General features: G+C 39.6%; 1 protein-coding gene across 1 annotated transcript; it reads left to right on the top strand.

Annotated features, from left to right (window-relative positions):
• On the top strand, positions 1-24986 carry SDR42E2 (short chain dehydrogenase/reductase family 42E, member 2; the record flags this gene model as incomplete). Its single annotated transcript, XM_083872298.1, has 27 exons — positions 1-231; positions 2649-2744; positions 3527-3587; positions 5344-5462; positions 5806-5881; positions 6277-6359; positions 6881-7018; positions 8083-8148; positions 8954-9017; positions 9340-9413; positions 9617-9794; positions 12235-12291; positions 12622-12823; positions 13463-13712; positions 14222-14317; positions 15290-15347; positions 15958-16076; positions 17153-17228; positions 18665-18747; positions 20017-20154; positions 21146-21211; positions 21868-21931; positions 22616-22689; positions 23261-23410; positions 23494-23530; positions 24392-24455; positions 24758-24986. The coding sequence occupies 27 exons, from the start codon at positions 1-3 to the stop codon at positions 24984-24986; spliced, it is 2949 nt and encodes a 982-aa protein (XP_083728424.1).

The raw sequence follows: 24986 nt of genomic DNA, 5'->3' as shown, positions 1-24986 counted from the left end.
ATGCTGGAGGGATCCACGGAAGAGCTCCCCAGCAGCCAAGGCTGTGAGAGCCAAGTGACCGAGCCCGCTGGGCTGCTGGCTCCCAGGAGCAGCAGGACAATGGTGACAGGAGGTGGAGGCTACCTGGGCTACAACCTGGGATGTGCCCTCGTTAGCTCAGGAATTGCTGTGGTGCTGTTTGATGTCCGGAAGCCTAAATGGGAAATTCCAAGCGGAGCGGATTTTTTCAGGGTATGTTGGAGTTGCAATGTCTAATGCTCTAATTGTCAAGGATTCCTCTTCAGGATTTTTGATTAAAACATTTATGGAAAAGCCTTTCAGGACAAGAAGCTGTGGTAAAAGGTCCTTGCATGCATAAGTACCTGATTAAGGGATGGCAAACAGGGTCCCAGTGTCTCATGTCACCAGTGATGCTCTGTTGGGAGGTGTCATTCAGCGCCCCAGGAAAACAGTGAACAATGAAGGGACAAAGGTTCCTGCCCACGGGAATTATTTCAAGTCAAAAGGTGAGAGCCAAGAGAGGGCAATAAAAAGGATCACAAATGCAGAATGACTGCCACGAAGAGAGTGCTTGAGGAAGCGATTTCCAGGCTGAGAAAGAGGTGACTGAGGAGTGGGAGAGCTCTACAGCCTGTGAGTGGCGTTGTTCACTGTCCATCGGGAATAAGGAGTCAGTTCAGTACAAAGAAAATGATGGGCTTTTCGTGCTGTGGGTAAAAGGCATGTACAAAGCCTCAAGAAAAAATTACCTCCTCTGGAAACTGCTGAATAGATAAATCAAATTAGGCTCAAGAAATCTTCTGAACGAAAATGCTTCAAGACTAGAAGAACATTCTGGGGTAAAGCATCACATTTACTTGCCCTGTCCACGCTCCTTCTGCAGCACCCATTTATGAGCACTGATTCTTTTTGATTTTGAACAGTTCAAGGAATAATTACTGTGTCTGAAAAAAGGGGGAACACAAGAGGTCTCCAGTATTTGACAGCTCCCTGCTGTGTGTGGAGGACACATTCCCCAGTACCTCTCACAGCTGCTCCAGGGGCTCAGGTTTGGGCTCTTGGGGAACTTTGTGGGTGCTCCTGTCATGTCACACAAGTTCTGGCTAAACCCAGGGTATTGCTCAGCTGATCTTTTCTGAGCTTTTACTGTAAGAGCATTTGCCAGCCCCACTAGAACTGGGAAGGTGACGGCAAAGCTGCAGGGGATCACAGGCAGTTGGTCCTGAGGGCTGTCATTGTGATGCCACGTTTTCTCCTTTGGGCTACATCCACCCTCTGAGGCAGGTGGAAGGGAGACAGTGGGGGATGGATGATTCTGAGGAGAGCAGAATACCAGGCTAAGCAGATCTTGTCTGACCCACGATGTTTTAAAGTTCAATTTCATAAACAACTTTTACAGAATATGGAACCATTTTAACACTATAAGCTTGATGTGTTAATGCTGTAAGTCCACATAATTTGATTTAAGTTTGTGGACTGATGGCAATTTACATCTAAATGGACTCAAGATCTCACAGATGATCTTCTAGAACAGCATTTTTTATAAATAATTTGAAAAAAAATAAATATTACAAAGTGTAGGAGAGTTACCTGGAAAATTGAACTATAGAGTCCTAGTAAATGAATCAATAAGTGATTTTAGAGGTTTGAGCCTTGAGAGGCTTGAGAGCCATTTGGAGATGGCTAATATTGTTTATACTGGTTAGCTCCTGTAGCACTGCTTTGAGAGTGGGAAGTGTAAGTCAGCTGTATTTATGAAATACTTTGGCAACCTCAGGAGAAAAAAGTTGAGAGTTAAAGACTGATTAGATTAGCTCTTAATATTACTTTCTGTTGTTTCTTTTGGGATTATTCTATCGGTTTCATTACAGGAAAGAATATAATACTTAATAATTTGAAATACCTAAATTCTAAAAACAAAGGTACTATATTTTTATTGTCATCTATATGTATGGGGAGCACTGTTAATGTAGAATTTCTTGGTATACAAAAATGCAATATAATATTCTAACCCATCCTAGGATTTAATACTAGATACAGGTGTGCTCAGTGAAATATGGAATTTCATAAATGTGATTACAATACACTAATGTACACTAAATGAAGTATTAAATACATATAGATTGTACTGGATTTTTTTACTCTTGTACAAAGCTGTAATTAAAGTTACAGTACACCAAACAAGCCTTAGATGGATAAAAAGACATTTGTGAAGACAGCACAGATCGCATCTCAAGGTGCCAACAGAAGCAGGGTTTTGTTATTTGGTGATTCCAAGGCAAAGAGCTGAACCCTTCCTGCTGTGATTTATTGTCCCTGGGGCTGGATTCTCCAGCCCTCGAGCACTGGCTGCTCCCATTCAAGTCAAACAAGTTTTGCCAGCCTGAAGGCTGTAGGACTAAGTGTGAAAATACGCATTATAATTGAAGCAAACAAGAGTCATCTTTGTTTTGCAACAAAATACTGGCAAAATTCTTAGTCATTGCTTTTTCTGCCTGTTCAGAATATTTTATTTAATTGTTGTTAAGTACTGTGAAAAACAGACCAGAATACCTTTAGATTTTTCTTATTAGCCATAGTTAATACAGTTCTATAGAGGATGTAAGGAGTTCAACCTGTCAAAAATACATTCTTTTCTCATTTTACAGGGTGATGTGAGGGATTATGAAGCAGTGTTCGAAGCATGTGAAGGGGTTGACTGTGTGTTCCATGTAGCTGCATGTGGAATGTCAGGATCAGAACAAGCAAGTACCGTTTTCCTCAAGTTTTCTTTGGTTATTTTTGAGAAAGAAAAAAATCGTCTGCACATAACAAAGAATGTAATTGTACAATATTTATATCAGACAGAAGTTTATATAAAGGCCAAATCACCCATACAGGAAATAAAGGAGGCATTCTCTAAATAATAAAGTCAAAGTGTGAAAGTTATGTACTACAAAATATTCTAGAAAAATGAGATCATAGTTTTAAGATGTTGGATAAGAAGGTATAGCCTTTTTCTCTGATCTGAAGAGTGACAGCACTGCTCTAAAATGCATACTGATGCATTTTCTTCTTGTGAAAACTGAGAAAACTGACCACAATCAATATGTTATGCAGAATAACAGTGACTGTTATAACACAGAAGGTGTTATCAAAAAAGTCATGAACCTACTTATTTATTCCAAAGAACAGGACAGATTGCCACTGGAACAAGAACTTGTGAAAGCTTTCAGGGAGCATAACCTCTGCCAGTAATCCTTGTTTCTATATCATTGATTATCTGGTGTGTGACAAAATATTGAGGTATTATTATTATTATTTCCTTTTAGATGCATTTTATCTTTCATTTTTCAACTTTGTTTGCTCATACACTGAACAAGACAATAAAAATCAGAACTGCCAGAAATCACTGTATGTCAGACAAACAGAACTGTAAAACGTATCACAAAAAGACCTCAGCTATTCTAGATCTGGCAACTGTAACCATCATATTGTAAATGTGACTTGTTTGATTAATTAAATCTTGTGCAAACTCTATTTCTAGCTTCAAAAGAAAGATCACATTGAATCCATAAATGTTGGTGGCACAAAAATAATAATTGATGGTAGGTACCTAGATTTTCTTTCTCTGCATCTGATCCAAATCATGAATTAAAAAACTTTCTGACTGGATGTTTCCTGTGGAGATCAGGCAGTAAAATGAGGCTCTTCTCTCCCTCCGTCAGAGTATGATGTAAACCTGAGTGTGCAGGTCCCATTAAAGCTGGTAGATTTGCCACTGGTTTGAACTGGGGATAGATTTTCAGCCTGGACTTGATTCCTTGGCAGCCCAACTAAAGCTCTCCTCCATGTACCGGTTATTTTCCCCCTTTACTCTATATAATGGAGAACTGTTATCCTCTTTCCTCATAGAAATAACATGAGAGCTGTTGTACTGTTAGTTGTGTCATAAACATTAGGTAACAGACACCATAGATGTGTAAGTAAGTATATTTAGCTATTATTTTATCACATTAATACAGAAAACCTCCCATCCTTTCTGGTTACTGTGATCCCTTTTTATTATACACTGAGTTTTAACTACCGTTTCTGGAAGATGCCAGTAGATCTCTTTCAGTATATTCAATTCCAGAAAGAACATTTTCCGAGTGTACTGTCAATACCAAAGCTGTATTCTCTTTGTTTTTCCCTCAAAAACCAAATGGGGGGGGGGGGGGGGGAAGCAGCAAAATGGCAGAATCAGTTTTTATTTAGACTAATTTTCATACTGCCTGTGTGTTATTACTGAAAAAATGCAGAAATTTAATAGTAGGCAAGTTAAGCAAGTTAGAAGGAAGAGTTGCCACATATTCCCTTCTTCCTTCCCCAACCTCCAAACCCCCAAAAATACCCCATGTCAAATTTCCACGTGCTCCCAGGAAACCACAATGCTGGGAGGAGCAGAACCTGCTCATCTACATTTTAACAATACACATTACTTTATTTTTTCCCAAATATTTGCAACAATGATTAACATTTATTATTTTCAAAATGAGCCAATGAACCAGGCAGACTGACTGCTCTGTAAGATTCTAAAAAATCCCGAATTTGCATTTTAATTCACTTCAATTTTAAGAATATTGTTAAATGAAAAGAAAATTTACATTATTCAAGTTTGCAGTGACAGATATGCAGCATAATTTAGCTACAATGTCTTAGCTACACAAGACTGGAATCCATAATTAAGTCTTTGTTTTGAAAATAACATTAATTTCCTTTGTATTAAAAGCACGGCTGATTATACACTAGCAGGATGTGTTTTCCTGTTAACACATCATTTGTCACTTATGAACAGACTGAGACAAAGGCAGTTTTGTGGCATGTGGGCAGAGCTGGCCCGTGCTGCTGTGTGACTTCATGTGCCATCAAAGTGGGGTGCAAGAGGAAGGCCATGGAACTGAGGGTTCAGTACAGCACTGCCTCAAGGGCTGTACCACCACAAATATTCTCAATCATCTCCTCGGTATTCAGTTTGTAAAATGAACGTGCTTTAAGAAAGGTTTCGCAAGGAGGATTTTTTCTTCCACCAAGATAATTCCTCTACCCAGTTGATAACTGCAATCCAGTGATATGATAGTTACAGGTACCTCATCATGAAACATTTGGTGACCACAATGGTTAATATTCACATATTTGGGATGAAAATTCCCAGCTAAATGGAAGACAATATTATATTAAATAATAAGTTAATGTTAAAATTAAAATATTACCTTTTTTCCCCTCTAATTGTAATGTTTGTTTTCAAAAAGAAAATCTGCCAGTTCAGTTATTTCTCTGTCTTTATTTTTGTTTTAAAATAATTTATTTTGTATATCACTGTAGTCTGCAAACAAAGAAATATCCCTAGACTGATATATACCAGTACGGTGAATGTGGTGTTTGGAGGGAATCCTATTGAAGAAGGAGATGAAGAAACTGTACCATATTTTCCACTGGAAAAGGTACTTTGTCCATGGGATGATGTGGCATTTACGGTGCTCCAAGGGGTAGATTGTGTGAAGGTTGTTCTGAGAGCAGAAGTTGTTTTACTGTAGATTTTCTCAGTGCATTCAGCACAAAGTGTTAAGTAAATACAAATGGACTTAAATTCACTCTGAAGCTAAACTTGTGCCAGTAAAGTGTAAGTCTGTTTTTTGTCATAAACAAACTATATATTTACTAAATCTAACTATTTCTAGTCTTGTTTTGCTCAGCTGTGAGCTGGCTAGATTGAAATGTTGTCAGTCGTAAACAATAAGTTTGCCTTTACAGATTCAATAATTATCTTATTCTGCTTCCTTATAGCAATTTAATCATTATTCCAGAACCAAGGCAATTGCAGACCAAATGGTTCTTGCTGCTAATGGAACTTTACTCAAAGGTACATATAAAGAATTTGGGGCTTTTCTATCATTAGGAGTGCTAATGAGCATTCCTTTCTCTGGTTGCTCATTTATCAATAGTATACTTTAATTGAAATAAATATTTATTTGTTTCTATTCCTTTCTTTGGTGGGTAATTAACTGTTCTGATAATACCAATTTGTAAGCACTGACCAGTGGGTGCTTCTTGTAATCCTATGAAGGTTTTTCAGGCTGCTAAGCTCAGCTCTGTCACTGCTACTGAATTCAATTTCACACAGAAATGAAATCAAGTTCCCAGGAAGCCGAACCACACAGAATGGCTCACAAATGAGCCTTAATTTTGACAGTGTAAAATTCAGACAATGTGTATTGGCATCACAGTCTGACAGTGACCTGTTGCTCTCTCTCCAAGGAGGGGACAAGCTCCACACGTGTGTGCTGCGCCCACCGGGCATCTATGGACCAGAAGAGCAGCGGCACCTGCCTCGAGTAGCCGTATGTGTTTTGTACTCAGCTCTGGAGGACACCACAAGTAGTTGTAAGGGCATAACACAAGTGGCAGTACCTTGGTTGCAGTTCTTAACCATTCCTGCAGGAATGTGGTGAAAGCTTGGGGACAGGTGATGTGGTGCAGGGTAACAAGTAGTAGGAAACCAGCATTGTGGGCCAGGACCAAGCTGGGCTTCTCAGTGAAAAGGAAAAGTGGGAGGCTGACATGCTGTGGTAAAAGGACTAGATTTCCATCCCCATCATTTAATGGAAATATTGTCTTTTAAATATGCACTTTAGTTTCTGCCAAAAAATATAACCTCACTATGTTTTGTCACTGCCTATTGGTGCAACTATCTTTGATTTCCTAAACCACCCACTAGTTGGGTTTTTTCTTGTGACACACTTCTTGTGCTGTAACTGTACACAAATACGGCAAATTCCAAGTATTTGAGTTGAGACAAAATCAATATTATAGTGCATAATAAGGGAATAATGTAGTTATCTCATGTTTTCTGCTTCTACAGGTAAATATCCAGCGGAGACTTTTTAACTTCAAGTTTGGGAATCACAAAGTTCAGATGAACTGGGTTCACATAGGAAATCTAGTGCAAGCTCATTTACTGGCTGCTGAGGCGCTCACCTCTGAGAAGGGCTATGTAGCTGTAAGTAAACAGTATAATCATTGTGTCCCAGTAGCTTGAGTTCTCAATCAGGTTTAATTTTTGATGTTTTGAGATCAAAGAGTGTCCAAAAAGTCATATGCAAATTCTCTAAAATGGTGTGTAGCTCCACAAGCATAGACAGTGCAAATGCAAATACATTTTGCCCATATTTTGATGATGTTTTTGTTTGGTTTGAAAAGACATAATTTCCTGGGTTACTGGAGGAAACTGTATTTTTAACTAGCTTAATATATTCACCATTACACAAATGGTGTGTATTTATCCTGTTATTCTCTTGAAAATAGGTTCTGACCCTAGATGCATAAAATTTAGAGCAACCATTCTGAGGCATTCCAGTTGAATTTTCAGAGCTGAATATTCCAAAAAGAGATGTACAAAATTAATGGACAATTTTTAAAGGTTTTTCTTTTTGTTCTATTGGTCATAATTGCAATACCGATCTGAGGACTGCGAAGCATTACAGAGCTGACAACGCTGCAGCAGCTGCTGCATTCACAGTTCCTGAAGGTCCCAGATTCATTTAGATTGGTAGGAACATAGAGACATCAGACACAGGTGAACACCTCTCCATGTGTTCTCAATTAGTTCAGCGCTTGGAAGCTGTTTTAGGTTGATGACATTCCCAGAGTCCCAGGTTTGTTTGGGTGCTCAGGTCTTCCTGGTACTCAGACTCCTCGTTCAGAGCACAGCTGGAATTCAATCTCAGAGCTGTGTTTGTTAAATGCCATCAGTGCTGCTCCTTCCATTGGATTCATTCTGTGCCCAGTAAATCATGAAGAACATAATGCTCCAAGAGCTGGACTACCACCTGGGGAAACTGAGCTCTAATCTACACTACACCATGGTTAATCATCATGATCTCTACCACCACTGTGGGGTTACCACAGCGAAGCCCAGTGAAGGCAGTTTCCTCTGTGTATATTCACCTTGTGCATGCTGCTCTATTGCTCACAAAATCATGACAGGTATCACTCAGATGAGTGAGACAGAAAATGCCATCCTGTGCACATTTTTGTCACTGTTTTTCTCTGCTTTTTTACCAGAGTGGTCAGGCTTATTACATCCACGATGGTGAAAATGTCATCTTCTCTGAGTGGATTGTGCCTTTGGTATGTACTGCATAGCCCTGCAGCTCCCAGCGCCACTTGGGTACAAATTCTGTCACTGACTGACCCACCAGATCAACCTAATGAAGTTCAGTGCACATAAATGACTGAATTACTTAACATTAAACTCAGTCCTGTTTTCCCTGCATATCCCAAAGTTCCACTGGTGTTAAGGGAAGTTTTGGATATGTGTAACTGCAAAGTTTGGCCTGACTGCTTTGAGAGGATTTAGCTGGGAGGTGCAGAACCTGCTGCAGGGCAGAGCATTTCATTAAGCAAACCCACAGTTCATGGCAAGCTCTGCCACTGGCATCTGGCAGGATTCTTAGGGATTGCTTATCCCTTTGTCCTGGCATCAGCTGCAGCACAGAGGGGAAGCTCATTCAGAATCTTATCTTAGAAACTAAAAAGACACAACACTATATTTTCAGAAATATCAGGCTGGGATTCTAGGAGCATGGCAAAATTTTGATCCTGCAATGCCATCACAGAAAATGGCTGCAGCAGAAAATGTGGCCTGTATTTAACTATAGTTCAATATTCCACTGTGGGTCACTTCCCCCTTGGAAATGGTCTTTTTTCCCCTTATACTGTCCAATTGCAGATGAAGGATGGGAGGTGGGCAACAAAAATGAGTAGTGGGCTTCGACTGCATTTCCTACTACCTCCATTGACAGGAAGACTAGCTGGAAAATGAAGTTTATATACAAGTTTTATCAACCTTTTTTTTTTTTTTTTTTTTAATGGCATTGGCATCCTCAATTTGGTATAAGTTCTCTGTTACTCTTCCTTTTTATACCATTTTTAGTTTGAAAAATTAGGCTACAGGAAACCTTGGATACATATTCCTGTTCTCCTGGTTCATATAGCAGGTAAAAAAAATAAAATACATTCTTAATTATTGCGGGTTGCTTGATTTTTTAATTCCTATGAAGCTACATAGTGGTTTTATAAAATGCAGGGACCTAAATTGCAGGGATTATTTAACTTAACATTATTTTAATTGAGAAAAATCACTTGTGCTGTGTTGTATTAATTATACCAGATAAAGTTTAAAGGCTATTCATAAACTCATCATGTCCTTTATAAATTAAACTGTGCCTTCTGTCATTAGGAATGACAGGATGTAAAATGTCAGCATTGTCTCAGTTTATTGTTACTCAGATGTCTCATTAAGTAATTTCTTTTTCACAGCCACTCTGATGGAATATCTACACCTGATACTAAAGCCAGTTTTTAGCTTTACACCTTTCTTGACAAGGAACGAGGTAAATATATTTAAAAATATAATGTTTATATATTTCTGACTCAAATTCTCATTAAGAGATTGTCTGCAATTGGATTGCAATTCTCTGCATTGCAACTCTGTTTTCTGTTCTGTTTCCATTGTAGTATCATTGTTGATATATTTTCCAAGTTCTAGAAAATTGGATATTAAAGTCATTGCCCTAACTGTCCTATTGGGTTTTAGGTGTGGAATGTCACTGTAACTCACACTTTCCGAATAGACAAGGCACGAAATCAACTCGGTTATAAACCGAAAAAATTCTCATTTGCTGATTCTGTGGATCATTATCTAAAAACAAGACCTACCTGCCAAGAAGATCACACATTTCTTAAAATGGTGTTTGTCTTCGTCATTTTGTTAAGTTTGATAATTCTTTCTTTCTTCTAAAATCAAATAACCACTCCCTGTTCCAGAAAACCTCATTTTGTTGCTGAGTATTAATTATCTGGTCATAGTACATTCCTCAGCCACTCTGGACTTTGTTGTTCATATTACTATGATGACACCTCTCTGACCTCATTAAGGAAGAAAGAAAAACCCAAACAAAAAACAACTAGAAAAGTGAAAACATAGGACATATCAGGAAATGTTCCTCAAGAGAAACAGTGTTACAGCAAAGGAGTTCACCACAAATGGGTGCAGGAATAGTTTTAATGGATCTTCATTACATGATTGTTTCATGCTGGGAAGCATTTACTAAAAATGATAATTCAAGAGGGTGAAAAGGTGGAAGAAGAGGAACTGTCACAGGACAACAGTGCTGTAACAAGTCCAGTAGCTCCAGTGAAGAAAAGGGTGACTAAACAACTCTTCTGATGAAGCCATGGATACAGCTACTGTCAGTCAGCTTGAGGAATTACAGAGACCTGGGAAACAGTGCAAAAATATGGAAACTAAATATTTATATATAATAGGAGATTAGAGGAATGAAAATCATATTTATGTAAAATAATTTTATTGTTCTAAAGCTTTGTAAAAATGTAATAAATATCATTATGTGTGTTTGTAAATCAAATCATATCCTTTAAATGTAATAATAAATAATAACCGAACCAAATACCATTTTTAAGGAGCTTGTGGGAAGGTGGAATTCAGCCAGCTGTTACTGCTCCCTGGAGTCACATTCTCCACAACCCTGTAGCAGTGCTGGCACACACTGTGTGTTCAGGGAATTGCATTTTGGGGTGAGCAGAGAAGCCAAGCACCAAGACAGGAGTGAGAATCCAACCTCTCTCTTTTCCCCTTTCTTAAGTCTTACATCAGTTGCTTCTTGGATGGGTTGCAGTATGTGGGCCACCTATGCTACATGCACACACCAGGTGTAGCCCAAACAAACCTTAAAGATATTACCAGTTTTTTCTTAGGGACCAGCTTTGCTCTGACCAGGGAGCAGCTGCTCCCTCTCTTGCACCCCACGTGAATCAGGAGAGTTGGATTTGCCATGGTGGGTCATGGAAGACAATGATGGAACAGCTCTGGCATCTGATTATCTCCACTCCGTGTTCATTTTGCCTTTTCTTAGCATTTTACAGGATTTTTAAGGCCAGTAAGTTGTTAGAAATTCTCTCACTTTGAATCTCTAGGATATGCAGGAGAGCCAACAGCAAGCCTAGAAGAATTAAGCTTACAGGTAAAAGACAATACACAGTGACAGGAAAATGCATAAGCAACCACAATTACCACTGCAGCTTGTGTAAGCAAAGATTTGTTTTACTCTGTTTATTTTCTCTTCACTAAACAAATAGTTCTGTGTGCAGTGAAAGCAGTAGAGCCTGCTTGATTATGGATTTGCATTTGGAGATTGTTCTTGTCCATAAAAAGTGAGCTCCCAATGTACATCTTCCTTTAGCAGAGGCACTGCTCAGCCCTCTCTTATTCCTGGCAATTGACAGGAAGCTTAAAGAAGCTCTGTATATATGAGACCTTTATCCAAGTTTGATTAAAACTTGAAAAAGTTAAATTCACAATTTATCACTACAGAGCTGCAGCTGAGTCAGCAAGTGCTGCAGGCTTACCACGTAAGCCTTTACTCCCTGGGAATGCAGAATAAAAATACACAAGTATAAAGTTATTTTCCAGTGAGAGCATTTTAGCTGCATGCAAACATTCAATTTGGTTCTAAATTAGTTATTTAGTCTTAATTAGTTATTAAATCTTTCATATAGCTTTTTTTTTGGACTAATAGCTCAAGATGCGTCCTGGATTACACCAACACTTTTCACAAGACTGCAGGCTCTGGCCTTGTTTGGATGCTCCTCAGTAAGGACTAACCAAGGAGCTCACTGGCTTTGTGGAGTCCCATCATTTCAGTCTTGTAACACAAACCTGTGGTTTGTTTTTTTGGAGTAGGATGCTTTTTACATCACTGTTATAACAGCACTGATTAAAAATAACTAGCTTTAGTATATTGACTTATCTTTTTTAAAGATGTTGTATTTGGGATTTTAAAACAACCCTCAGTACCAGTTGGGAATAACCAGGTCTCTTATTTCTGTGGGTCTTCACTGAATCTCAGTTTAAGCTGGGTCTTGTTTGAGTTACTCCTACTTTAACTTAACTGCAGTGTGTCTTTAAGTGATTAAAATTTAATATGAATGTTCAGACATAGCACAGCTGTAACAAAAGAGGTAAACGTGTTCAAAGCTTAACTTTTGCCTGGAATGGGTAACTGAAATTCTGCAGCTCCTGACCCTTTTCACACCCTCTCAGGCTCAAATGACCACAGGGAGGCTCAGATGGAAAGAGACCTTAGTGCCTATTTGTTTATTTGTGCCTCTTTGGGAACTCCTGCTGTTTTGCAGGTGTCTCAGAAGTTCTGCATCTCTATGAGCCATGTCCTGCCATCGACTGTCCAACCAGTAGGCAGGAAGTGGTGTTTTTTTCCTGAATAACCTGTTCAACAGGTACCTCAGTGTGGCCAGAGCCCTCGCTACTGGACAGGATGCTTTTGTGCAGCAGTCACAGCTGTGTGAGGACACTCGCAGGTAAGAACCACCATGGGATGCTCTGGGATCTCAGGGATGCTCTGGCAAGCCGGGAATACCTTGCCATGCTGTGGGATCCCCAGGATGCTGTGGGCTACAGGGATGCCGCGTGATGAGCAGAATCCCAGGAAAGCTGTGCTATCCCAAAGCTGCTTCCAGATGAGTGGCACCCGGGGGTGAGGTGGGGGTGCGGTGGGCTGTCAGAGACGCTGCGGGATGAGAGCGGCGGGGCGCTGCGGGACCCGCGGGGAGGCTGTTGGCGGGTCGGACCCTCCGGCCGGAGCGGCTCCCGAGCCCGGCCCGCGGCCCCAACGCCCCCAACGGCGCCGCCCGCGGGACCGCCCAAGGCCGGGGACGGGCGGGGGCCCGGCCCGAGTCCCGCTGCTGCCGCCCGGCCCCTTTGCAAGTGAGATGCGGAGAGCCCCGGCCGGGCTCGGGTGGCTTTGAATGTTTAATTGCGGCCGGGGCAGGGACGGGGTGTCGGAGGGAGTCCGTAGCCAGAGCCCCTGAAATGTCCTGAGTGCCGGTGAGAAAGCCCTGGAAGGGCAAGAACCCCCGTGTTCAGGAAATAAGTGATGCACTATTACTTTTTCTTAACGCAGTTATTAACCCTTTCTGTAGTATAGCAGCTATTTTATTGGAGTTCCCCTCGAAAGTGAGGGATTGGATAGCCTTGTTCTCTGATACACCTTCTAAAGTTATAACATAAGGATCAGGCATCCCTCTCCCTTCTGAAATCCTCATCTATCACAACTCCAGCACTGCCAATGATAACAGCTCAGTGTATTCTTAATTTATGTTAGCTGCTGGTACTTAGAAAGAAGCTGGAAATACTTCTCTCAGGTGTCTGTCTTAGCAGTAAACTGGGGATTGTAAATTTTGGGTTGCTCTTGTCTTTATCTCTCTTAAACAGGCTGGATTAAAGTCAGATCTTGCTGCTCTGAATAGATCTTGTCAACATGAAATTCTGTTAAATTGTCTGCATCCAGGAGTGCTATGGAGCAATTTTCACCACGTAGAAGGAATTGTTACATGTATCTGGTAGTGCTGGGCAGTATTTCATTGACACAAAAGCAAAAATGAGTGCAACCCCCTATCGAAGAACCTCTGACGGTAGACGGAGAAAGCGTGCCGGATCTCTCCAAAAAATCAGTATGAGAGCCGTGGTGACAGGAGGTGGTGGCTATTGTGGATACAAGCTGGGATGTGCTCTTGCTGACATAGGAGCTTCTGTTGTTCTGTGTGACATACACAAGCCTTTGTGGGCAATTCCCAATGGAGTGGTGTGGATTGAGGTATGATAAATAATACTTTCCCAACAGTCAAAGTTAGTTCATTTGCCTTTTATATGTCTTACTAGTTTTCACAGAATCCAAATACCTAATTGTAATTATTTCAAATTTCAGTAACCTTTTAAACTGTGTGAACATCCCACATGAGTTTTGGTGAATGGATTTTAGTGTATCTGAAATGAGGAAACCAGCAAAACCTGTAATGCACAGAGCATTTTCACTCCTGACTCCTCAGGATCATGCCTTTATCTAGGCCTTAGTTTAACCACCTGCAGAACAAGCACAGGACTATTGGGAACCTTAATGAATGTCTTTAAAGTCCTTTGGGTTCTATGGAAGAAAAGCATAATTATCAGCAAGTTTTGATGTGTGCCCAACTTTGAGTCCCAGAATACAGCAAGTACAGTTCTATATATGCATTATATGTAACCCTCTATGTTAACCCACTGTATGACAAATGCTCACCTGCAGCTTTGATTTCGTGTCCAAATATCTTTTCTTATGTATTACAGACAGATATCAGGGATTACGATGCCATATTGGCAGCCTGTGAAGGGGCTGACTGTGTGTTTCATGTAGCTTCATATGGAATGTCAGGATTAGAGCAGGTGAGTCCGCATAGTTTTGGTTTTTTCTGTGTGACTGCCAACACTGAGTGTGAGAAACTGATGCTGTAACACTGCATAACAGATTTCATCTCTTCATATTGCCCTGGTCCTTTGACAAATTGCTTTGTGCAAACTGGAGTGCCAGCTGCAAGCACACTGCTTTGCAGAGTGATTTCCTCTCCATTAGAGGTTCCACCAGCACTCTGGGAAGGTGTTTGAGATGGAAATGGCATTGAAAAGTTCTGAAATATTGTGAAGACAAAAGGAAGAACAAGGGAGGCTGGTTCCCTCCAAAACCCTGTTTCTTCCCTAAACCTTCACATGATCTCCTAGGTGTAAGGTCACTAGAAGGAATAAAACCTTAACTAAATTATAAATTATTTCATATATCTGAATTATAACAATAACAATATTTCAAGTTTTTAATTGTTTGCCATTGGGTAAAAAGCTGCACAGATGCACTTGATGTAGGACACTGAGTCATAATTTTATAATTAGAGTCACAAGCACACACATACACACACACACACAAACACACCCCTTTCTTACTTTATTTAATAAGAGGAACTTCAGTAATTACCCTGTCTGGATAGAACAGCTCACTCAAAGTTGTTTGCCACTGAGCAATGCATAATTGGAATTGCTCTAGTTAGAGGCAACTGGTCACTAAAGTGCTACTGAAACACAAATATTTAACATACTGCTGCAAGATATATAAAAACTGGACATATATTTTTAGAAGCACTACCATCTTCTTTGCTTCAAGCAGACTAGTCTGTAAAAATACAAGAAAAATACAGGCATAGTTTAAAAATAATGATTAGGCTTCTTTAAGTCTGAAGCAGCAGTTTCAAATGACATTTTTAATAATCAAGCACTAAATTATGCTTATTTGGGGACATTTATAACATCCCCCTATTGAATCGAATATGTATTATTACTAAAAAATGCACTTTTTTTTTCTTTTCCTAGTTGCATAAAAAAGAGATTGAAACTGTAAACATTAATGGAACAAGATTAATCCTTAATGGTAGGTATTTAACTGTGCCACTGGGTGTTAGTACAGCGTATCAAACATCATATCCCAAGTAGATGAAGCCAGTTGGCCTTTTTGGCACACTCTATTTGCTACAAGTACTTTACATTGTTGGCAGAAAATGAGGAAACACGTCAGAGGGAGGGTTTATGCTCAATTCTGCTACAAGGTGTGATATGAGAGCCAGCACTGTAGTTCCACAACTTCAGCTTTTCAACACCTTGTTTGACTGATGTCAGAGTCTGCATCCATGTAAGGAGTTAACCAATTCCCTGTGTATTTTGTAGCAGTTAGCCTGCTTGCTAACAACCTGTGCACAGGCAGTGGGCAGCCCTTGAAGCAGGACTTCTGTCCTGAGGCCCAGCAGGCTGGAGGGGCTCTCCTGAGGCACAGTGCTAGCACCCAGCTTAGGATGTGACAGGGAGTAAAGCACTTCCTTCTACACTGATGTCTTCCCTTTAAATATGCTCTGCATTTCAACCCACCCAGTCACAGAATGGACTTTCTCTTTTAACATTAGACACTTTCTTGGAAAAAATGTCACACAACCTTTTTTTCCCATATATTTTTCCGCTAAAGTAATTGACTTTCTACATTGCTGCAGCCTGCAAAGTACAAAACATCCCTCGGCTGGTCTACACCAGCTCAGTGAATGTGGTGTTTGGAGGGCTCCCTATTGAAGATGGGGATGAGGAATCTTTGCCATATTTCCCAATTGACAAGGTATTTTATTGTATTCTATTTTCAAATTTCTCTGTTTACTTCCATGTTTCTGAAAAAGCCTGGAGTTTTTATGACAGTGTTTTGCCTGATGAAAGCACCCAGGCACAAGAAAGGCAGGTGGGATGAGAGTTTGAGCAACCTGGTCTAGTGGGAGGTGCCCCTGCCCATGGAAGAGGGGGTTGGAACAAGATGGTTTCTGAAGTCTCCTTCAAGCTAAACCATATGAAAGAAAAAAGAAAACTCTTTACAGTCTTTGAAGATGCTATTCACAACCTTGGCACATCAGTTTTATGTACATTGAAGTATGTATTTCTTTGGTTTCCTATTAAGGCCTTGATTTTGGAAAATAACTTCCACACAAAAGTGCCACATTAACATCAGGGATACTCCACCAGGACATGAGGATTCTGCTAAATGGCTTGCTGCCTCTTAAGCTATTTATTATCCACATGATTTTTCTGGTTCTCCCTTAGAGGACATATAATCAAGGTAGAACTGATCTAGAAAAGCAGCCTACTTTTATATGATTTTATTATATTTAATTAAAAAAAGAGAAAGTACTTCTGTCTGCTTTGCATACACAGTTGTTTTTTGTGTCCCTTCTCCCTCCATTAAGTCCTTCACAGTCTTTCAAGAAGTAGACATGGAGATAAAATATGAATATTTTTAACAATGTTTTAAATAACATTTTCTCTGGGACAATGCCACATGGAAGTAAGCAGGATGTTTCAGATCAAGTGTAATGACTTCAAAACTTGGCATTTGACTTTTCCATTACCTGAAGAAGAAATCCAGATTACAAAGTAGTGATCAATTACATTCCTGGCAGCATTCAAAGCATACATATATTTATTGCTTCTCAAATGTGCTGAAATTAATTAACCCGATTTGCATACACAAAAATGTTTCCTTACCCTAGAAATATTCATGTGTTTTACCCTGAACCCTACACCCCACAACTTCTGTGTTTTGAGGTATCTGTTGCCATCTGCTAAGTGAAAACTAATGAAGAAGAGATGCCTCTCTGTCCTGTCATTTTAGGAACAGATACAAATGTATTTGCTTTTTCTCTACAGCTCATTGACCATTATTCCAGAACCAAATCAATTGCAGAACAAATGGTACTGGCAGCTAATGAATCTTCACTAGCAGGTACTTCTGTCTGAGCATGAATTCAGAGTACAATTTACTCCTCCTCTTCTTGTTCCTCCCCAAAATCCTGTGTCCTGTATCAATCCTTAGTAGACAATATTGCCCAGCAGTTATGAAATTAAGTTACCAACTCCCTCTCACAAATTAAAGTATTTTCATTTTAAAATTCCTTTTAATTGGTTTTAAGTTCCCACAATGTCTGTAAAAGGTTTTAGCATGGTAGCAGTAAGTTCAGTATGTTAATGAAAGATAATAAGACAACTATAAATTAAACAAAAACAAGTGTTTAATGTCACTGTCTAATGCAACATAAGTAAAACAGGAATACTGATTAAATTGTTACATACCACACACCCCCTCAAGTTATATATTAAAATCTGAAGTAGCTACCTGAGCCTAGAGCACGGAATTATTTATTAGTGCTTCCCAAAGTTTTCCATGTTGAGGAAGCCAGTTATACACTTGAATACTTAAGCTCACCCATGAGATACTATAACTGCCAGTGCAAAACAAATTAATGTAAAGTGCAACATGATTCTATGTGACCAAGTGATACTGAGCTAAATTTAGCTGTGGACAACTTACAGAAAAGACTCTTCACTTGATACTTGCAGAGGGCTAAAACAGATAGAAAGTCCATGATGGGAACTCCATAGAAAATTATTTTGTTTAAAATAAGAAAAATTATTTTTTTCCTCCTTTATTTCCTTAGCAGCTCTTCACATCAAAGCCCCTCCTAATTTCAGGACCAATACACAGTTCTGCATTTGTCAATGAAATAGAACCAGTCAGTGTTCCAAACATCCCATTTTGGTCCTGTGCCATAGCAGGACTTAATATTTTATATGTTTACAAATCCTATTAAGAACAGTTATTAGCAGATGAGGAAACAGCCAACTGATGTACATAGGAAGGTTTGATTTTTATGATCCCACTGAAAATGTCAAGAGCTTCTACCTCACTCCAGTGGGAGCTGCACCTGCTGTTGAGGGAACCTTACAATTCTACCTTGTTCTGCTAACAGGTCACTGCTTCCCATCAATAATTTTGTGTGGGATTAGTTGCTTTCATTCCACTATCCAAACAACCTGCTCACTTCAGTGAACTCATCACCACAGCCAACACATTCATTCACTGCTCTGGCACAGGGACAAGGGACTGATTAGAAAGAGATCTTTAAATATCTGGTATTTTCTAGGAACACAACTATGCTTGCAGGATTTCTCTGAATCTTACCTTGCTATTTTGCATGCTCTGATTCTCCCATGTTAATATCCAGCTACTAATGCAGCACCTTTTGGTATGCATTGTTTTATAAGGTAGTTAAATGAATTTAGAGTAAGTTCTGTTGCCACTGCCTGATTCATACAATGAAAGATACAATGCAGTGACGTGAAAGTCTGTTAAGAATGATCTTATCCCATGCTCTGCTCTAGGAGGTGGAACACTCCACACGTGTGTTCTTCGCCCACCAGGAATCTATGGACCAGAAGAGCAGAGACACTTGCCAAGGCTTGCAGTATGTAATTTGAATTTTTTAACCAACAGAGTTTTCTATGATATGGGTAAAAAGCTGCAAGGAGCATCACTTATTCGTATTATAAATTGACTGATCTTATTGGGTAGCAATTCAACAATTCAATAATCTGCTGAGGATATTATAACTTTTTTAACAAGCGTTATATCTGTAAAGTGTAGATTTCAAAAGCTTTTTTTCTTTTTTTTTCTTTTTTTTTTTTTTTTCTTTTTTTTTTTTTTTTTTTTAATAGAAACACATGAAAACCCAGCTTCATAATTTAATTATTACTGTAAGATTCAGGCCAATCCATGATATTTCAAATGTCTGTTTACATGCAACTTACACCAAATGGTTTTAAATATTAATGAAAAGAGACACAGCAAAATATCTTATTTCCAGTCTCAACTATTAACAGCTTTCACTGTCCAATGGAGCAGGTTTGAGGGCTGGAAGCACCCTCTGGTACAACAGGTTACTGAAGGGCAGCAGCTGAGGTGTTCACATTTTACTTTTTCACTTGCTTTTAAACTGCAGGCCCAACAGATGACGTTCAGAACCTGATCCCTGTAGAATTCTGTGAGCTAGTTATTTTAAAAGGATTAGTGTAATATAAAGTTATACACAGCTTTCAGGAAAGAATAGATTCAAATTGACCACATAATGGATGGGTTTGGATTGTGGCTGAGGTAGGAAATTATATTAAAGTGAGCCAAAATATACTTTATCATCTTGTAAATAATTTTAAGACTGGAAAATGTAATTTTAGTTAAATCTGAGATTTTTTTTTAGCCCCTTTAAAAGATATAGTACTTTAAAAATTCTATTTGATTTTGAGCTTACTTGTTTTGAGCCAATTTTAATGCGTTATGCAAATTTAATGTTTTGCAGTTTCTAAAATTTACCTATTCAATGAAAATTGGGACACTTTCCTTCCAGCCAAAGTGTATCTTCCAGTTTTTCTTAGCCAAAGATATTTGATAAATTTGATCCAATTTAGTGATTACTTTTGATCCACTCAGAACTGTATCTTACCTTTCCATACAATATTTTACTTATCCCTAGAACTTGGTTTTTTTGTGAATTCAGAACATATCACAATGCATCTTCTGAAATTTTCTCGTGAGCAGTTCCCTTGAATATTTTACTTGCTTCGTGTATTTAATTTTTTTTTAAGTAGAGGTAAACATACATTTAGCTGGACAAGAAAGTACACTTCACCTCATTCTAAAACCCATTTTGTTATGGTTTCATGTTTGTTTATATCTACAGAAGATTATTGAGAGAAGGCTACTTAGCTTCAAGTTTGGGGACCCTACTGTTAAAATGAACTGGATACATGTGGAGAATTTTGTGCAAGCTCATATTCTAGCTGCTGAAGCTCTCACCCCTGAAAAGAACTTCATAGCTGTAAGTACACAGTGAACCACAACACATCTCATTTGACAGTGGATCCTGCCACTGTATCCTGTGCTATAGTAACTACTGCAGTAATTAGAGTTATTGTCCTTCAGCTTACATGTTTAAATGTGTTTTCAGCTGATAAATGTGCTATGAACAATGTGGGATGGGACACGGTGTTGGCTGTTGGTGTTGGTTAAGAGATGGAATATTCAGTTCTGTAAGAATATCACCATTTTGGCATTTTTAAAATTCAATATTTGTCATTTCTGAAAGATGAGCAAAGAATGTTTGCTATGTTGGAAATGAAACTGGAAGTTCGGGCATATTCATCATGTTCCCCTTTACAAGTCCAGATTTAATGTTCTGAACTGTGATGGTCAGTTCTTCCCATGCCATGTGCCAACCGAGGCACATTTAATTTGGGTTCATTGCTTTCAAAAACAGTTACAGCTGTTTTCCTCCTTGTAAATACAGGGTTTTGATTACCTAGAAGCATTGTCCTGAGAGTATATTAGAAAGAGGTTCAAAGTAGATTAAACTACTTTTTCTAAAACACTGAAAGCAAAAGGAAAGCAGGAATGTAGACCTTGGCTACACGGGAGTCTTCTGGATTCCAGTGAGCCTTAACTAGACCCAGAGCAGAATGGGCCCAGCCCTTTGGTGGACATGTGCCAGCAGCACCAGTGAGATCCAGCACCAGCTCCAGTGGTGTCTCTGCACAGTCAGTACAGCCACTCTGAACAGGCACGTCTGTAATAAACCATTTATTCCAAGGCATGTTAATCACACAAACCACCTGTTCACCAATTCTGTGACACACAAGAGTGCAACAGAGTGAACCACAAGCAGAGAGTTTGCGATTTGCATGTGCACCACTCATATTTGAGATTGCTGTATTATTTTTAAGCTATTCATAAGGGGTGAGAAAAAGAAAAAGAAGCCAATATATATTCGGTATTATTTTTACTGACTTGTCTCTTCTCTACCTCTTTAACAGAGTGGCCAGGTGTATTTCATTCATGACGGCGAAAAATCCAACCTTTTTGAATGGTTAACTCCACTTGTACGTGCAATACTGATCTCCAAGTACATTAATTTCTTTAGCTGTATGCAGCTCCAGCTGTTGTGTGTGTGCTACATTTTGTACGTTTGCTTTGGGTGTGAGAGTTCCACATGGAACTCCCTGAATGTGGGTTTAATTCCTGCTTGAATGTCAGTGTAACAAAGCCCACCCAAAATACTACATTAAAGCAATTGTCTTCCCTGAGACCAATAGACCATCTATACCAGCACCCTATCCTGAGCTCTTACTGTCTTCATTTTTGAGGCATGCAGATGTGAATAATGGGTATTTTGGGCGAGCAAAAAAATATAAGTCTTAAGTATTCATCTGTTCATTCTTTACAAAATACCATGTTGTTGTTAATGATAGGCTCAAAACCATAAACACGTCATGATGTTAAACTAGGTTTCAGCATACCATGACATTTTGATTAATTATTGTAATTTCCTTCCTTATTTTAAGATACAAAAATGACATAGTGTCTGTGGATGACATTTAACTGGCATCTCCTTAAAAATGAAAAATAGTAAATACTAAGAGCCATGATTAATTTTTCTGTTTTAACAGTAAATAGTTCCATAAATATCTTTTACATTGAAACTTTAAAACTCATTTGAAGTTTCTGGGGTTTTTCAGTGTTTTTAAATCTTTTTCAGTTTGAAAGATTAGGTTGCAGTAAGCCATGGATACGCATTCCTACTTGCTTAGTCTATGCATCAGGTAAAATATTTTAACAACATTTCTTTCCTCTTCATGCTACCCTCATTCCTAACTGAAATATAATATTGTTTTATTTGCCCACAGTTTTCATTTTGATGTATAAAAATAATATGCTGTGTGCTCACCTAGTGTTCAACAGTGTAAAGTTCATCTCTGTGCAGTATATTGAAACCAGAATGATCTCTTATTTGAGTCCCACTAAAACAGGTTTATGTAGGACTTAACAGATGTATAACTTTGTGGAGTTAATGATACAAAAAGTTAAATGTAAAACTCCATGACTTTATGAAATATGCTGAAGAATATCTGCTTTGCTGCGCAGGTATTTGGCTTGCTCTCTCCAGAATCAACCCCCTAGTGCAGCTCAGACAGAATCCAACTGAGTTTGCTGTTGCCATATTTTTTATGAAGTCTTTTCACTAGATCACCTTTTCACCTTTCACCTTTTCACTAGATCTGTGCCCAATCTTTTCCCTTTCCCAAATCCTTTTCCCACAAGCACAATAATTAGGATTAAATCCAGCCTCCTTTAAGCAAGTAGTCCTGATGGTGTTAGTAATGGTACCCTGAGCTCTCAGGTCTGTGATCATCCTTTATGAGCATTTACAGTGTGAGATATGTCACAATCACAATGGCAAAGCAATCCCCTGTTCTTACCTCAAGTCTAAATCTTTTGTTACGCAGCCACATTCATGGAACACCTTCATTCAATTTTGAGACCAGTTGTTGACCTGCCCCCACTGCTGACCAGAAATGAGGTAAAGTCTGTGTTTGTAAACTTTCCTTAATTCCCATGGGATCCATACATGTTAAATATGAGAGAGACTTTAACTCAGTAGAAAGTAAATTCCACCCAGTGCTACTTCAGCCTCCAGTTCCCAGGGCAAATACATGCATTTAGGCAATATATCGTGCTTAGTTGCAATGATTTTTGAAAAGAGCTTATGCTTGCAACCTGAGAGAGGCTTCTTCAGCTCCTCTCTTCCAAGGGTCAGTATCCTGTATGACTTGGCTGGGCCTTTAGGCACCACAAAATGGCTTTGATCTGCCTCTTTGAGTGCCTAAGCAAGAGAACAATTGCAGAACATTTTTTCTGGACATTTACAGGTTCTACTTTGTAGCTTTTAATGTCTCTTTGTGCTTTCAAGAATCTCCTTTTGAGTAGACAATTTTAAAAATAATGTATGCACTACTCATAAGACATTGATATAATATTGTGGGGGGTTTTGTATTTTACATTTCCTTTAACTGTGTCTTTGCCACCATTTACAGTTTGTTCCAGTTGCCTGTGTAGTCATACCTTTGTATGTTGACTCTTTTGCCCTGTAGGTACAGAACATTTCTGTAACTCACACATTTCGAATAGACAAGGCACGAGCTCAGCTGGGGTACCGCCCACGGAAGTTTGACTTTGCTGATTCTGTGGACCACTACATTAAATCCAGACCACAACCCTCGAATTATCAAATGCTCCTCAAAGTTTTCCTTATTTTAATTGTTACTTTAATTTTGATTTTTCTTTCTTTAAAACTTTCTAGCCTTTGTTTTTCGTTTCTTTAAAGCAAGAGGACGCTGACCTGGATAAACTGCACAGTCACAGTATTTTTACCCAGATCATTCTAACCTCCACAATAGTTACTGGCACAGTGCAACAAACAGGCAGCTGCTTTTAAATTTACAAACAAAGTCATAACAGATGAGTGGCTGGACCTGATAAATTAAAATACAGGAAACAATAATTGCCAAATCACGGAAAAACACTCAGAGTCAAGATTGTTGCCTCTATTTCAAACCAAAACAACTTTCCAAATTGATTGCTGAAGTAAATGAGAACCTGCAGAAAGAACAAGAGCTGCAGACAGCCTGCAGTGCTTCACCAGTGAAGAAAAATGGCTGAAATAAGGAGAATGACCAACCACAGCTTCTGTCAAGGCTCACTACCTTGGGGAACAGAGGAACAAGCAAAGGCACAGACAGAACAATTACTGCAAGTAACACACACCAAGCCTTCAGAGACTTCACATTGTGTGATTTCATGAATTAGCTCTAGCACCACATCTGAGGGAAAATAAAAGTGTACTTGAAACATTGCTGAAGTCCGTGCTGTGCCTCTGCACAATGTCCCAGAACTACTCCCTGCCCTGCCCCTGGTGCAGAGCTGCAGGTACATGCTGGTAGGGGTTTTCATGGGTCAAAACTGGGTATTGTAGTTACATTTGAAGTTACTAAGTAAGTTATATTAGTTAATTGTATTTATGCCGCTGCGGTTTGCACAGATCTTTGTACAGCTTCCTTCACCACCTGTAGTTAAGGGCAACAACTAACACAGTTCAGTTGCTCCTCAGCTGAACTTAAAGCATAAGTCTCTTTTGGCACCAAATTTCTGAAGTACAGTAGTTGTACTGAGCAAATCCTTGCAGCAGCTAAAGTGAACAATGTGCTTTTCACATTACTGTTCAGCTAAAATGGACCTAAAAGCAGCATGGTTCGGGAGGCTCCAGTTCCTTCCCATCCACCACTCACGGTGGGAATTTATCAGAGAAATCTCCTTCCCGTCTGCATCTTTCCAACCTGTAACATGGAGAGGGAACAGCCAAGAGCAAGACGCGAACAGTAGAGAGCTTGGGAAAGGACTAGGGATGAGAGCTGGAGGGGAGTAATCACGGATGGATTTGAGAATTCTGGAAAGGGCGCCAACGCTGGCACCTCCCCTCAGTGCGGGGCAGGCCGCACAGCCTGCCAGGTCCGCGGGTAGGGGTGCTGTAACCCAAAAGCAGCGTGCAAAGGCAGAACCCCTGAAAATTACAACGTTTCCCTTTTCCCCAGCTCATATCACAACTTTATAATATTGATTTTAACGACTGTGACCGACAACTCCCCGCACCCCCGGCCCGCGGGTGGCCGTGCCCGGCCCGGGCAGCGCCGCTCGTCCCGTTCCGGCCCCGGGCCGCCTTCGTGCTGCGCAGGGGGCGAAAAGGAGCCGCCGCGGCGGGGACAAAAACAGCTTGGCAGCGGTGGGATTCGAACCCACGCCATCGAAATGACTGGAGCCTAA

Source organism: Zosterops lateralis (genome assembly GCF_965231275.1).
Source record: "Zosterops lateralis genome assembly, chromosome: 15".
Lineage (NCBI taxonomy): Eukaryota > Metazoa > Chordata > Aves > Passeriformes > Zosteropidae > Zosterops > Zosterops lateralis.
Note: the sequence above shows the minus strand (reverse complement) of the source record. Positions and strands in the feature narration are given on the sequence as shown.